Source organism: Acomys russatus, chromosome 1 (genome assembly GCF_903995435.1).
Source record: "Acomys russatus chromosome 1, mAcoRus1.1, whole genome shotgun sequence".
NCBI classification, from domain to species: domain Eukaryota; kingdom Metazoa; phylum Chordata; class Mammalia; order Rodentia; family Muridae; genus Acomys; species Acomys russatus.
The window spans coordinates 116,285,714-116,301,200 of record NC_067137.1 but is presented as its reverse complement, the minus strand read 5'-3'; the positions used below and the strand labels follow the sequence as shown (position 1 = coordinate 116,301,200).

The window sequence follows — 15,487 nt, the reverse complement described above, 5'->3', positions numbered from 1 at the left end:
GAGGCGGGGCCCGACGGAATCGCCCCGCCCCCTCTCCGCCCGGGGTGGGCGGGGCGGCTGGGGCTCCGGGAGCGGGGCCGGGGGCGGGCCTCCGCCTGCTGCGCCGGAGCCCGGAGATCCCGGGCACTGCGGCCGACGTCGCAGCCACGGTCTCCGTTCTCGACCCCTGAGGTGCGCGCGGGTTCTCGGGTGACCTGAGAGGTGGTCGCGGGAGGGAGCGCGAGGCGGCGCGGGGCGGGCCGCACGCGTCCCCGGCCGCCCCCCGCGCGCGCGTGGCCGGGCCCAGAGAAGCCCCGGCGCGGGGAGCGCCGGCCCGGCGCGGGCTAGGGCGATGCGGCGGTGACGGCCCTGCCATGGCGAAGCCCCCGGCGGTGGCGGCGGCGGCTGCAGCGGCGGCGTCGGAGGAGCTGAGCCAGTTGCCGGACGAGGAACTGCTGCGCTGGAGCAAGGAGGAGCTGGCGCGGCGGCTGCGGCGCGCCGAGGGCGAGAAGGTGGGCCTCATGCTGGAGCACGGCGGCCTGATGCGCGACGTGAACCGGCGGCTGCAGCAGCACCTGCTGGAGATCCGCGGCCTCAAGGACGTGAACCAGCGGCTGCAGGACGACAATCAGGAGCTACGCGAGCTCTGCTGTTTCCTGGACGACGACCGGCAGAAAGGGCGCAAGCTGGCGCGCGAGTGGCAGCGCTTCGGGCGCCACGCGGCCGGCGCGGTATGGCACGAGGTGGCCCGCTCGCAGCAGAAGCTGCGGGAGCTCGAGGCACGCCAGGAGGCTCTGCTGCGCGAGAACCTGGAGCTGAAAGAGCTGGTGCTGTTGCTGGACGAGGAGCGCGCGGCGCTGGCGGCGGCGGGGGGCGCTGGCGGCAGCGGCGGCGGCGGCGGCGGCGCGGGCTCCCGCAGCTCCATCGACAGCCAGGCCAGCCTGAGCGGGCCCCTGGCGGGCAGTGCGGCGGGCTCGGGGGCCCGCGATGTTGGCGACGGCAGCAGCACCTCCAGTGCAGGCAGCGGCGGCAGCCCGGACCACCACCACCACGTCCCACCGGCTCTGCTACCCCCGGGGCCGCACAAGGGTCCCGACGGCAAGGCCGGAGCCACGCGCCGGTCCCTGGATGACCTGTCAGCGCCGCCGCACCACCGAAGCATCCCTAACGGCCTGCACGGTAAGCACCTCGCCCGGGTCAGAAACCCAGGGGTGTTGGGAAGCGGTAGCTCCTGGACACCTTACAGGTGCGGGGTGGGGTGGGGTGGGGCCGCGCCACCAGACCCTTACGCAGCCGCAGCCTTCTAGCTGATGCTGCAGAAAAGTTTCTCACCCACAGCTTTTGTGTTAGTGTCTGGCACTCCGGGGCTGTCCAGGGGTGTCTCTCATCCCACTCTGAAAACACTTGTGGGCAGAGGAAGTTTTTCTTGGAAGACTATGAAAGGCCCCTGAGTTAAAGCAAGTGAATTTTCTCTTCTGGTTGGAGCCACAGATATTCCTCCAAGCCCAGTCAGCCCACAACCGCACTGTGCTTGTGGCTGGTAGCCTCCCCTGCTTCCTTTCCAGCCCTATCTCCTCCTGGGCTGGGCTGGCACACAAGCACTGGCGTTGAGACCTTGAAGCAGCTGGGTTAAGATAAGACTTCCTGGCATTCCATAAATCCTGCAGTACTGGTTGGGACACCCTTCTTAACTTGGTCTCTACAGTTTTCCCCCAGAGGATATATTTGGAATGGGTTCTGACTTCTCTAAGCGCCTCAGTTTCCTTTTTTTTTTTTTAACTTGGAGAGGCTAATGCCTGCCTCCCCGCAGGGGTGTGAGGTAGAGCTAGATAATACCCCTGAAGAGATTTGTAAGCTTGATCGCCTTACAGGAAGTGCCTGGGTCATCTGTGGCTAGAGTGCTGGTGGGAGGTCAGAGCTGTCTTCCTCAACCTGTTGCTATTGGCCCTGTGCTTAAGATATCCGGGTCTAGGGTGTGTGGGGGCTCAGCAGTCAGCGGTGTCCCAGCCGGCCCTTCACTGACTCAGTGCCCTGCAGCTAGCTTCTCTCCTGTCCTGACAGCCAGGTGCTGTACTTCCCTGTTTTTTTGTTTGTTTGTTTGTTTTTTGTTTTTTTTTTTTCAGTTTCTGGAAGCTTGGTTGCCAGGGCCAGTGGCACCTGCCTCTCTCTGCCTGAGCTGTTTGCAGTGGTGATGGAGAGTAACTGGCCCTTTCTCCTTAAAGCCTCTCTCTGTCCAGACACTCTCAAAGCTTAGAAGAACTTCTCTTTCCCAAACTGACAGCTGGAGCTCAGTCCAAGCCTCTTTAGCTTCCTGGCCAAGCCCTCTGCGGGCATGTTGGGGTGGGGACAGGTAGGAGCTACAGTCCCCATGCAGGTGAGGGGGAGGTTTTTTTCCCCCTTATTTACCACCCAGAGCATTCGAGTTCAGGAAAGGACTGGGACTAGAGGGGTATTTTGTTACTGATTAGCAATCTACCGCAACAACTCAGGTTTCTTTTTGTAACACTGCATCCACCTGGCCTTCTCTGGACAGCTACTCACTCAAGCCCCAGATAGTGAGTTCAAACTTAACTTGTTGAGGATGGGCCCCCCTCTTTACAGTGCTTGGATCTCTTTGGCTTCCTCCCCCCCCCGGGGGGGCCGGTCTCTGGGAGGGTCAGTGTTCTGGGTCCTGATTTCCCCAAAGTACATCAGGAAGGAATAGAATCTTCTTTGCAGTCAGGGAAACATAGTGTTGCCCTTCTCAGCTACGTCATCAGGAACACTTGGCCGGAGTGACTCTCTGCAGGACACTGCCTTGCTTGAGTGTCTCCACCTCTTTGCAGATGGTCATGCTTTGTGCTAGGAGGTGTGGGTCTGGCCCCGATGTTCCATTTGCAGCAGTGACTAAAGCAGCAGTGAGGGACCTGGCACGCGGGTTTTCCACCCAACTGGACATAGGTGGGGGTTGAAGTTGTCCTGTTTCCTACAGACCCCACCTCCAAGTGTCCTTGCAACAGATCTGCTGCAGATTTTGTCGTAGCCAAGCTTCACATTGGCCCAAAACAATAACTCAGCGTTGTTATTACAAATTTCAGTCACACACTGGATTGTTCTTTTTAGTTTTGTCTCTCGAAAAGTCAGCGGGTGGCGGTGAGGTATCCTCCCTCTGATGTGTACAGAATTCCAGGAAACAAGGAAAACTGGTCCCCCCCGCCCCAGGATTGAGATCTGAAGCCTTACTTTGGCTTTGAAGAGCAGGGCTGAGCTGAGAGAGATAGAGTTCAGGTGGTGACGGGAGTGGAGTCAGGCACTGGGCTTGTGCCTTAAGTGCCCGGTCTTGGTGTGTGCTTGCAGAAGCCCTGGGCAGGTTTCTTCAGCCCTGTTTTACAATATGCAAGGGGAGAAAGGAGAGAGGACCCCAGCCTTGCTTTGTTGGGGTCGTCAGCAGGCCCATCGTTCTCTTTACCAAGAATGGTTTGAGGTCTTGAAGTTGGCCACAGGGATGCCTCCCTGTGCTTGGTTCCTGACCCAGTTGTGCCTTTTTCCTCCCAGGCCGGAGAGTGTTACTTTCTGATTATCTACCACAGAGAGGCTCATCGATAATCCACAGGGTCTGGACATCTCCGCTCCCTCATGCATCTTGGGCAACTTGGTTAATTTTGCCTCTCTGTCCTTTGGAAGGTGGAAGGGAGCCCACAGAACCCTTTACTTCAGGAAGGTCAGTGAGGTCGGCACCTGCCCACCGTGGTCTGGCAGTTGTTGGAGGAGTCCGCCATGAGAGGCTTGCCAGCAGATTTTGGGCTTCTCTTCCTAGCTCTGCTTGCCTTTGAGACTGCTCGTGGTCATGTACACATCTGAGCTCCGTGTGTGGTGCGTGGTGCGTGGTGTATGGTGTGTGGCTGCACCTGCTGCTGAGCGAGGGAACCAAGGTCTTGTAGTCCTTTCTGGGGGAGCTATGCTGCTCTGCCTATAGCCCTCTGTAGGGTGTCCAAAAAGGCCTTGAGTGGCAATGGTGGAGGTAGCTGCCATCTTATTCAAGGCAGTCCTGGCTGAGGTGGGTCTGGTTGGCCCTGAATGCACATGCAAGTAGGTCTCAGGTTTGGGAGGGCACTGGACGGGGCGTTGGGCTCCTTTTGAGAGGCTGGGTCCCGCCTGGCTGAAGTCAGGTCTAAGGTGCCCTTGCTGTTTCTCTAATGCAGTCCTGCAGGCTGAGACAATTTTAACGACAGAAATTCAGTCCCCTTTTCTTCTCCCAAGTCGGGGTGTAGCTCACGGGTAGAGAGCATTTGCTCAGCACAGTATGGGACTCCATTGACAGCAATGCACAGACACAGACACACACACACACACACAGCAGAAAAGAACAGTTTCAGGTTTTTTCCCCTCCAGTCTCCCTCCTAGCCTTCTAGCCCACTGCCTATCCCCAGCTCTTGGGTGTGTAGCTTCCCTCCCCCCCCCCCTCATGCCCTGTGGGCCCCGTGGCTAACTCAGAAGCTCCATCAAGCCTGTGAGTAAAAATGCCATCTGTCTTTTCATGTTTGGGTACAATTTTGAGCCACTCAAAACGAGCAGGGCCTGATCTCCTGTTTGTGGTTTTGTTGGTTTTGGGTGGGTGAAGTAGAGGGTGGTCTGGGCCTTTAAAAAAAGAGTAAGCTGGTGCTGAAAAGGTGGTGTCCCCTCCCCCCCATTGCCTCAGGGCTCTAACTAATAAGATTGCCTTTCCTCAGCCTGCCAGCCTGGGGCAAAGGTCAGAGGAGATAATGGGCTGGTTATGCAAGCTCTGGTGGAGGGGTCCTGTGAGATTGTCTATGGGTGCTGGGTCCTCAGGGTCCCAGGAGTTCTCAGGCAGGTGACTCGCTCAGCATGTCACGCCTACCACAAAGAGCTTGCTAGCTGGTAAGGCTCAGAGAAGCGCTGGATATTGCTTTGGTTCCCACAGGGCTGGCTGGGGTCTTCTGACTTAGCCAGCCCAGCCCATGTGTGAGCCCCATGGGGGAGGAGGGCACTTGCAGTGAGAGTTAGCCCTTCCCTCTCTGCAGGGATGCCTCTCCACATATCTCTCTCTTACATTCTCACTTTTCCCGTCACAGTGGTCATCCCACGACCTCTGGGCTCCTGGGACACAAACTGTGGACTGTTGGTCCATGACCAGCATGTTTCATGAGGAAAAGCAGCTCCTTCTCATGCTTGTTTTCTGTGTATACCGTGCCTGTGGCAGTCATGTACACAGTTCCCTGAAAGTGTCAGGGAACATGACAAAACTGGGAGGCGGGAAGGTGTCTTTGATTTTTGTTTTGTTTTATTTTTATTTTTTTATTTTTTGTTTGTTTGTTTTTTGAGATAGGTTCTCTCTGTGTAGCCTTGACTGTCCTGAACTCACTTTGTAGACCAGGCTGGCCTCGAACTCACAGCGATCTGCCTGCCTTTGCCTCCTGAGTGCTGGGATTAAAGGCATGCGCCACCATTGCCCGGCTGGGAAGGTGTCTTTGAATGACATCCTACGAATGAATGCACCTTCTCTGGGACGGAACATCCAGTGCTGAGCTTGCAGGCATAGCAACAATGCAGTCTGCTGCCTAGGGCTCTAGCTCCAGGGTCAAGAAGGCCTGAGTGAACCTGTCCTCCCTGATCCGTGACCTTACTGAGCCCCCCCACCCCCTCACCCCCCATCTGTAATATCCTGCCTCGATAGCTGGGCCTTTAAAGGAGGGGTCTGTAACTTCTGTTGTCATCTGGATACCTACAGTTCTCATTCTGGGAAGTGCTACCTGGGAATTGTCACCTTGGGGTGTGGGCTTGGAACCCCCTAGCCCATGCTTGTGAGGGGAGCCTTCTGGCCCAGTCCCGTCTTCTTGTCCATTTGAAAAGAAGAAAAATGGCTTTGTAGTCAAGAAAGAGCAGAGCGGCTAAGCTCCGGAGGCGGGAACTGGAACGTGGTGTGGAGAGGCCAAGGTGTGGCCAGTGCGCTCTTGGGCGCACATGGGTGTGCTAAGGGAAGAGTTGTCAGGGGTGAGAGGGCAGCTGGAAGTGGGCGTTGCCCTTGCGGTGGTTCCTCAAAACAGGAAGGGAAACAGTAGCTTAAGGTTAATGAGCATCTGTACTCAGAGCCTTTACGGTGATTCAGTCACCTGGCCTGGGAGTGGCAGTTAAGGAGCGTCTACCTGGTGACTGTCCCATGGTGGCCGGGAGTCTAGCAGCAGCCATAGGAAAGAGCCTTTGTTGTGGGCTCAGTCTGCCCCCAGCCCCTCTGTCTGCTTGCTTGCTTCCTTGGACCTAGGCTCCAGGGAAGTCAGGTCAGACACTTGTGGGGGGCGTTTTATCTACATCCCAACCCGAGCTCTGCCCCCATTACAGAATAGTTAGGACACACTTCCAAACTCATGCTGGAATTGAAGTCTGATCTGTGCAGGGGCTGTCCCTGGGAGTTTTAGAAACACAGGTAGCTGGTTCTCATTTTCCTGAGGCTCAGGGACAAGAGGATCTCAATGGAACCCACAAGGCTTGGAGACAGGAACAAAATCCTCTCCTAAAGGGATGGTATCTTTAAATTTTTATTTCATTTTTTAAAGATTTCTATGGGTGTGGTGGTGAGAGCCTTTAATCTCAGCCTGGAGGCAGATGCAGGGGGATCTCTGTGGGTGCAGGCCAGCCAGGGCTACATACATAGTGAGACCCTGACTACATTTATTTTTTTATTTTATGTGCATGACTGTTTTGCCTGTCCGTGTGTAAGTGTGTAAGTGCATCACGTGTATGTAATGTGCAAGTCAGAAGCAGGTGTAGGATTCCCCGGAACTGAAGTTACCTATGGTATGCGCCACCTTGTGGGTGCTGGGAACTAAACCACAGTCTTCTGCAAGAGCAGCCAGTGAGTGCTCTTAACCCTGGGCCACCTCCCCAGCCCCTGTTCTTGTGATTTTAAAGTCAGGGGTAGCCCCCACTGCTTCCTCTGAGCTGTCTCTAAACCTGTCCCTAAACCTGTCCCTGTCACCTACGTTTTCTCCCTATAGGCATATGGTTTTAGATAGATAGGGAGCTAGGTCACCCAAGGGTAGGTGCTGGTCCCCAGCTCTCTGGGGAGCAGGCCAGGAACCCTGGAGCGCTCATTCATCAGTAGATTGGAAATGCTGTGTTGCCTTGTTCACTAAGGTGGTCCCCCCGCCCCCGGCCCCCCTAGCAACCCTACTTCCTGGTCCTTCCATACTGGGTACGGAAGATGGCTATCAGGCTGGCATTACTGTCTTCCCAGCTTACTTCTTTCTCCATAGTGCTGTGGGGGCCAGGTCTGGGAGTCCCTCTGTGCCTTGCTGCAGGGTCACCTCTCCCTTTGTCCCTCCCTCTGTCAGTCAGTGCTGTCCTAGAGTAGATGGCATTCAGAGCGCTGGCTTCTTGGAGTAGAGGAAATGCCTGGCCAGGAAGAGCCGGAAACCCTGAGCAAGCTGTGTGGAATCCTCTGGCTCTAAGCAGGAAGCTGGGAGGGAAGGGACCCACCCTTGGGTCTGTCATTCCTGTCTGTCCCTTTGGGAGCCTGGGGTCCTGGTCCTCTTGACTCCTAGACCCGGCATTGGCGTGGGGGTGGGAGGGCAGGCTCTTAAATGGTCTTTTAATTTTAGTGCATGTGTTTTGCAAAAAAAAAAAAAAAATGATATTTTACTTGGTCCCTAGAACAGCTGGGTCCTAGGGGTCCTCAGTTTGGGACAGGACTCAGGCTACCGGGGCTGCCTGCGACTATACACGCACCAGTGTCTTGAAATAGTGACCTGACTAGTGCTGTGAAGGCCAGAACTGTGGGCCACGACTCCCTCTGAGGGCCTGATGGAATTACCGGCCCCTGCTATCTGATGGAGTTTAGGGCATCACTGAACGCAACATTTTGGCGCATGTTTGTTTGCTGGGTCTGAGGGTGTCCACTCCCGAGTTCAGTCTTATGGAGTACACAATAGGTTGTACTTGGGGCCAGGGAGGAGGGGCTGGGTAGAAAGGCTACGGGAGCATCGGCTCATACTTTACACTGGGTAGAGGTCAAGCCACTTTGGTCACCTCCCTTTTTTTCTTCATTTACTATTCTTGCCCCCAAATGGTCTCTGACTACTTTCAAAAAATGAAACCTGCCAAGGTGGTGGTGTGTGTACAGGCTGACCTTCTCCTAAATCATTGCTAATGTCATATTCTTTGTTTTTGTCTGCTTCCTCAACTGCTTCGCTTTTTTTTTTTTTTTTTTTTTTGAGACAGAGTCTCACTATATAACTCTGGCTGGCCTGGAGCTCACTATGTATACCAGGTTACCTTGAATTTGCAGGAATCTGCCTGCCCCTGCTTCTGTTAAAGTCCTGTGCCACCGCAGCTGGCTCAGTAACAAACAAACAAACAGGCACTGTTGTTTGGGTCCAGTCTCTCAGAGCAGGACCCAGGGCTATGGTAGTTGCTGTGATTTTTGGGTCCTGTGGGCAGTGAGAGCCGGAGTCTTTATGGGAGGTTCTGGAGAAATGTGTGGGACCCGCAGGGGCCGCTGAGCTTGGTTCTGTCTATTGGTCAGCCAGTGGAGGACGCTGGGCCATCCTCCCAGCCTTGGGGGTGGTGTGAGGGAGGTAGAGCGGGGCTAAGTATCAGGCTAAGGTTGAGGCAGGTTGGTCTGTGTTGCCCTCTCATTGACTGTGCTTTGTGAGTACCCAAGGTCACACAGCTCTAGGGGAGCAGTTGAGGGCTTACAAGCAGCTGCAGAAAGCCAGGCCCATTTTTCAGGCTGTACGTAGGTCATCTTACTGTACCCCACCTCCCCTGCATCTCTAAGTTATAGCTGTGCACAGATGCGTCCACACCCCTAATGCCCAGGACAAGCCTGCCCTGAGGGGAGTGGTAATGGCTGTTAGGCTGTATTCAAGGGGACAGATGCAAGCAGGGCCGGTGGCACGGGAGATGGCAGCTATTGGGTAGAGTCGACCCATTTCCAGAAATAGAACATCCACTGTCAGGGGAGGGGTATATCTCTTTGTCTCCCCAAATCTGTCTTCCCGTCAGCTTCCACGCTGTAAGGCAAGAAGGAGGCTTTGCTCTTGTCTAGGAATCAGAGGCCCCAGCGAGCACCCTGCTCCCCTGCCTGCCACAAGGGCTTGATTGTGCGCGGGCCCTGAATGCACCCGCCTGTCACCATGTGCGGCACCGGCTGGCCTCCCTAATGAGCCCGCTCTGGGAGTGGCCCTTTGTGGCAGGTTCCGGCCACACTGCCTGGGCCAAGGCTCTGTTTCCCAGCCGCTTGGCTGTTTAATGACTCTCCATAGTGCGTAGGACAGTGGGAAACTCCCCACGTTGTCCAGCCCTTTTTGTTTGCCATATTTTCGGCAATGTGCACTCCCCACCTTTGTGCATGTTCAGAAGTGAGGGGAGGGGGGTGTCTTACTTTTTCAGCTCCTTCTGGGTTGGTTGGCAAAGCGGGCCTCCCTTCCTCTGCCCTCAGGTCAGCTCCTCCTGTGGGCACCCTCCCTGCCATTGTCTCCTTTCTTTTGTCCCTCTTGGGTCTCTCTCCTCAGATCCTTCCTTGCAAACAGGTTAATGTTTCCTTGTTGAGAGCAATAAAACAAAACCTGTCCTTCTACTGTCCAGCTCGCCTCTCTAGGGGGGAGCCTCCCTCACTGTGGACTATCAGGCCCTTTCTGCTGCTCCTTGCTGCAGACCCTGGGAAAGGTGGCTCAGGTTAGCAGCCTTTACCCTGCCGCATCTGATGCCTCTCTAACAGTTGTCCTCTGGAACCCAGGGTGTTCCCCGTTACCCCTTCCCCCACCTCCTGATTGCCATGTCCGTTTTCTCTCTCCAGCCTGAGTTTGTTTGTTTGTTTGTTTGTTTTGCTTCTGGTTGTCTGCCCTGGGATTGCTGGCCACCATGTTTGCCACCTGTATCCCATGGCTTGGGCCCCTGCCTCTGACCTGTGTCCCCATACTCTCTGCCTGAACCTTGGCCAGCTCTACTTGAAGGCCTCTGCGTTGTGCCCCCTGAGCTACCCATTGCTCCAGCGCCTTCAACCTAGTGTGATTGCAATGAAGTGGGCGGAATGGCTCCTCAATGCAGAGGCACCTGTGTGTGTGGAGATAACGAACAGTCTGTTGACAGCCCTGCGAGACGGTGCTGGTGTAGACAGTCCCGCGAGACAGCGCTGGTGTAGACAGCTCCTCCTGGGTGCTGTGATTCCCACTTGCCCCACACTCGTTGGGACTTCTTAAGGTTGGACTTGGGGACTTGTCACCTGAGTCCTGGAGCTTTGTCTTGCGGCTGCTCACTGTTCAAGTACACCTCAGGCCCTCCCGTGTGTTCTTTTCCTACTCCTGTGCCCTTTTCATAGAGGCTTAGGCTGGTCCTTGAGGCAGACAGGCACACGATGTGTGACATGTGGCCCTTGTTCATTCCGTGCTTGTGGGAAGCGTTTGCCTCCTGAGCCAGGGTCATGGTGGGTGCCCTGTGGTGGCGGGTGCCAGGCTCGCCCATGTGTAGGGCATGGATGGGGGCCATGCGTCTGCAGGAAACTCAGGCACTGAGTGCTCCCTAGCTCCTGGGGTCCTCTCCAGATCTCAGCCAATTGGTTCTGGGCTGGCAGCTTTTCATTTTTCAAAGGAGGCCAAGAAGGGCACAGAATCAGAAAACAAAGAAAATGGTTTGTAAACTGAAGGGACAGTGGGGTGGGGACACAGGCCGGTGGCCCGCTTCTTGCCCTCTTCTCCCTCTTAGAGGAGAGGCCGAAGACCTGCCCTGGACACACTGCCGCTGATTACTTGTAGTGGCCAAGGTGGTGCCTGGCAAGTGGGCAGACGAGCTGCCAGGGTGCAGCTGTGGGCTATTTTGCTAGCTGCCGCTGGTGATGAGTCCGTTACACACCACACCTGAGGCTCTGGCCCTGGACTGCCCCTTCCCACTTTCTCACGGCAGCCTCGTTGTGCTGAGCCTGGTGTGTGTGTGTGTGTGTGTGTGTGTGTGTGTGTGTGTGTGTGTGTGTGTGTGTGTGTGTGTGTGTGTGTGTTTTTCAGGGTGACATTGATCTGATCTCAGTGACATAGCCTAGACAGAGACTGGACATAGCGTCCTGCAGACTGTAGAGGTGAGTGGGACAATAGGGCATCCCTGACCTTGTGGGAGGCCACAAGGAAGCTCCCTCTGTATACACAACAGCACAATTGAAGTGGAGGGGATTTGATGGGACTGTGTGCATGGATCCTTGGTGTCAGTGGCCTGGGAGGCCTCTGGTACTCTCTACTGCCCCCCTCCCTCTGTTCCTCCCCCCCCCCCCCTCAGGGCTTCTCAGTTTCTCGATTTTCCTTGAGGACATGCCCCCTCTGCAGAGTTCCTTGAGCATGCTACGCCCGGGCAGGCTCTCAGTGTGGAGATTTCTCCTAAGGCAGTCTTGGGGAGCCATTCCAGGGGTGTGGTCATGAGGCCCTGGTATCTCCATCCTGGCAGCTGGTCTGTTACAGATGCCATCTCTTTGATCTGCAGACTTCCTTCTTCCTTTCCCACCAAGTTAGGAGCTTGTCCCATGAGCGCTAGCCCGGCTGTGGGCGTCGTGACCAGGCACAGAGTGAGTGAAGCTGAGTGTTGTAAGACTCCTGGTTTTGGTGAACAGGAAGAGACAGAAGTGGGAGGGGCAGGCTGACCTCCTCCTGCTGGTTGCCAGTGGCCTTTGGATCCCCAGCACCCCTCTGGTAGTCAGGAATTCACTGCTGCCTCCTGTCACCCTTGTCTAGATCTGCTTGCACTGACCAGATGCTCAGTGGCCTCTGTTGCTTGTTAGCTAGGGCACCCTCAGGGACCTTTTGTGGGGGAATGACTGGCTTTGGGAATCCCCTCCCCCCTCCCCAGCTCTTGAAAAGTCTGTGCACCCATTCCTTCTCCACCCCTGTGGTTCAGAACAGATGAAGAACCCCAATTGTTGGGTTAGTGAGCCCAAGGCTTTTAAAAAAACAGATCAACCTTAGCCAGGCGTGGTGGCGCACACCTTTAATCTCTGCAGAGGCAAACGAATCGCTGTGAGTTCGAGGCCAGCCTGGTCTACATAGTGAGTCCAGGACATCCAAGGTTACACAGAGGAACCCTGTCTCAAATAAACCAAAACCAACCAAACAAAAAAAAAGCCCAACTAAAAAACCCCAGATCAGCCCAGTTGGGAAACCCCACACAACACAGGGTGGGAGGTGGAGTGAGTGAAGGGGCAGGGGTCCTGAGTTGGCTGAACATCTGGGTGGCCCTGCAGGCCTTGTGTGTGCCTGTTGACCGACAAGCTCTGTGTGCCCCTCACCGCCTCTCTCCTTGAAGGTTGCCCCGGGGAAACTGCGTGTCTCTCTCTCTTGAGGGTTGTGGTTGTGCGTGTAGGAGCTTTAGCGTTAGGATGATTTTGTGTACCCACCAGCGTGCTTTCTCCTGATGGGTTTATTTCTCCCTTCGTCTCTTCCCCAATCTCCCTGGTCTCAGTCTGCTTATCTCTGGGCTGAGGTGGTTGCATCAGGTCTCCGGTGCCGTGCGCAGAGACCCTTAAGGGCATCTGTAAATCCAAACCCTTCCTGGGTTTCAGCCACTTAGGTGGCTGCTTGTAGCTTAGTTGCTTTCCCTGTCCAGACAAATCAGCAGTAGTAGTACCTCTTCTTTCCCTTCCTCATTCCTGTTTTGAGGCTTTGAGGACCTGCAGTAGCTGTAGCTGTGTTTCTGGCCTCTTTGGCTGTCACTTTCCAAGTGCTGAGCCAGTCGGGCGGGGGGGGGGGGGCCTGGTCTGACCCAGAAGCAGCAGCAACAGGATCATTTGCCACTGCACCCACACCCCGTGGAGGATTTAATTTCCACTGCTCTCCCTTCCCCTCCCCTCCCTACAGGCATCACCTGTTAACTTACCCTCACTGCCCCCAAAACGGCCTTGGGTGGAAAGGCCTGAAGACAGGAGAGACTTACTTGCTTCTTTTTAAGACATTTTTATTTCTTGCACACCGTTGTGTATGCAGGGGTGGGGGGAGCAGAAAGGGGTGAGTGAGTGTGTGAATTGGGAGGCGGGGAGAGGGGCATGCCTGTGCCGTGGCACACATGTGGAGGTTGGGGACAACTTTCAGGAGTTATTTTTCTTAGGACACCATGGGGTTCGAGGATTGCACTCAGGCTGTCAGGCTTTCCAGGGCAAGCACCTTTACCTGCTGAGCCATTTTATTGGCCCCTTCGTTCAAATGTTGACCTTGCTCTTGTGCACCTGGCCTCTGGTGACTTTGAATGTGTTAATGGGCTCTTTCTCTTGTTATACGGACCTGCCCTGGCTGTTGTTTAACTCAGTGAAAAAGACAAGCTCTGGAGGGGCAGGGCTAGCCTGGAGGCAAAGAGAAAGTAAGTCATTTTTTTGTGCATCGCATAGACACCTTCACCTTTGACTCCAAATGGCGCTAATTACACTGGGCCCCTCCGGGACATACAGGGCCCCAAGTGGACACCTAAAGCCTCAACTAGTACTGAACTGTCTGTGTGTTGTTCCGATGAGGGAAGTGAGATGGGTGGTTATGCATAGTGTGGACGCCCAGGTCTGATGAGCGTCCCAGGAGAGAGCACCTCGTCATGAGATGCCATCACACCACTCAGAGCCAAGGAGGTTCTAAAACTTGCTAATTACTTTGGGGATTTTCCGCTTAATGTCCTTGGGCTCTGGTCAGCTGTGGATGACCAAATGGGGGGAGGGGGAGGAGTAAAACTATGGACAGGTGGGATGATCGTACCCAGGGCCACATTGGGTCTCCTCATGTATGAAGAAGGCTGTCCTGCCCTGCCCTCCCCGCCTCCTGTATTCAGCCTTGGAGAGGGGGTGTAGCTGTATAGCCTTGCAGGCAGAGGCAGCTGGGAGGACCCAGTGCGGGCTCACCGTGCTCTGGGGGAGGCTAGCGCTCTGTTACTCAGGTAGCAGCTCTGAGACTGCTGCTGATGAGAGACTACAGGCTAGAGTGGCTGCCTGCCTGCCTGCCTCACTGCCCTACTTTTGTGTGTTTGGATGAGCCTGTGGGAGAGCTGGAGGCAGACCCTCTGACATTCTGGGGAAATTGGAACAGACATACAGATCCCCAGACCCTGTAGGCCTGTTTGCCTCTGACCTTGTTCTGCTGAGAAGTTTGTCTGTCTGTCTGGAGGTGTCTGTCCAGGCCTCTGAGGTCTCTGCTCTTCTTTACCCCAAGCCTTTGCTGTGGAACCTCAAGGGCAACTGGGAATCTGTTGGATGTGAGGCAGCCCGGCCACATTGAGCTGGTAGTTCTCTTCCTGTCCTCCACTCTGCTGTCCCTGATCCAGTCCATGGAGTGGATTTTTTTTTTTTTTTAAGTTTTGTTTTTATTATTTCAAAATATGTGTATGTGTCTGTGTGAGTGAATACCAAGTGTGTGTAGGAGCCTGTGGAGGGCAGGAGGATCCTTAGGCCATAGGATCCCTTGAAGCTGTAATTACAGGGAGCTGTGAATCACTTGACAGCTCAACATGAGTGCTGGGAGCCTAATTCAGGGCCTCTGCAAGAGCAGCCTGTGCTCTTAACTGCTGAGTCTGCTCTTCATCCTCTGAAGTGGGCTCTTTGTTTGTTTGTTCTTTTTTGAGACAAGGTCTTACTATTGTAGCTCTGGCTGGACCTTGTTGTGTAGACCAGGCTGGGCTGGAACTCACACAGACATCCACCTGCCTTTGGCTCCCAAGTTCTGGGATGAAAGGCGTGCGCCACCACTCCTGGCTTAAAATGGACTCTTAAGGATATCTCTGAGGATGTAGGTGATGGAATACATGTGTGCCGTTTCTTGACTTTTTTCTTTCTTTTAAAAACTAATGAGGGAATTTACAAGCAAGAGCTTCACCTCAGGTGTTGGAAGAAGCTTTGTTCAGTGAGCCTTGGGTGCAGAAGCTGGCTCTGTGCGATGTAGCAGGTCGACTTACAAAGGATGAGGGGCTTGAACCTTCGAGGAGGAGGCCAGTGGGACCTAGGGATATGGGGTGAGACATCCTAGTGCCACGTCTGTTTTACCCATTTAGAGCCTTGAGAGACACACAGCCCGTCGTAGGCGTGGTGTAGAGTCTGTGGGACGGGGGATTGGATGCCGGTTCTTGCTTTGCCCAGCTCTCTCCTGGTGGTTCTGCCCCACATTACCCTTGCCCAAAGGCACAGGCAGGAGCCCTGGTTTAAAAGGGTGGGGGCTCTTTGCCTGGCATGGCTTGGGGGCTCGCTAAAGGTACAGCTTCCCTTAGTCACAAGATCTTGATGGCCAGCCTGCCCTCCTCAGTGCTAGCTTCTGCTCTTAGCACGGCCTCTGTGGCACAGACAGCAGAGGCCACGTGTGGGAGGACCCTCACTTCCCTCCAAACACGCATGCAGTTGTCAGTTAAGGGCTCTGGAGGACGGGCCGTCACATGCCTTGGTCTTGTGAATGTTCACACAAAGGCCCATGGATTTCACCTCTCTCTGTGCTCTAGTATGCTGTGGTGAGCTCCCAGGTGTGGGGTTTTATCATGTGTTCCCACACTATGTGCCTCAGTGTTCCCTCTGTGAGAA

General features: G+C 55.1%; 1 protein-coding gene across 1 annotated transcript in view; it reads left to right on the top strand.

Moving 5' to 3' along the window:
* Nucleotides 1-327: 327 nt before the first annotated feature.
* The window catches only part of Ccdc85c (coiled-coil domain containing 85C), a 60,027-nt gene continuing 44,867 nt past the window's right edge, over nucleotides 328-15,487 (top strand). Inside the window, exon 1 of the mRNA XM_051151198.1 lies at nucleotides 328-1,158. Coding sequence (XP_051007155.1) covers nucleotides 354-1,158 — 805 coding nt within the window. The 5' untranslated portion in view covers nucleotides 328-353. The remainder of the gene's footprint in view (nucleotides 1,159-15,487) is intronic.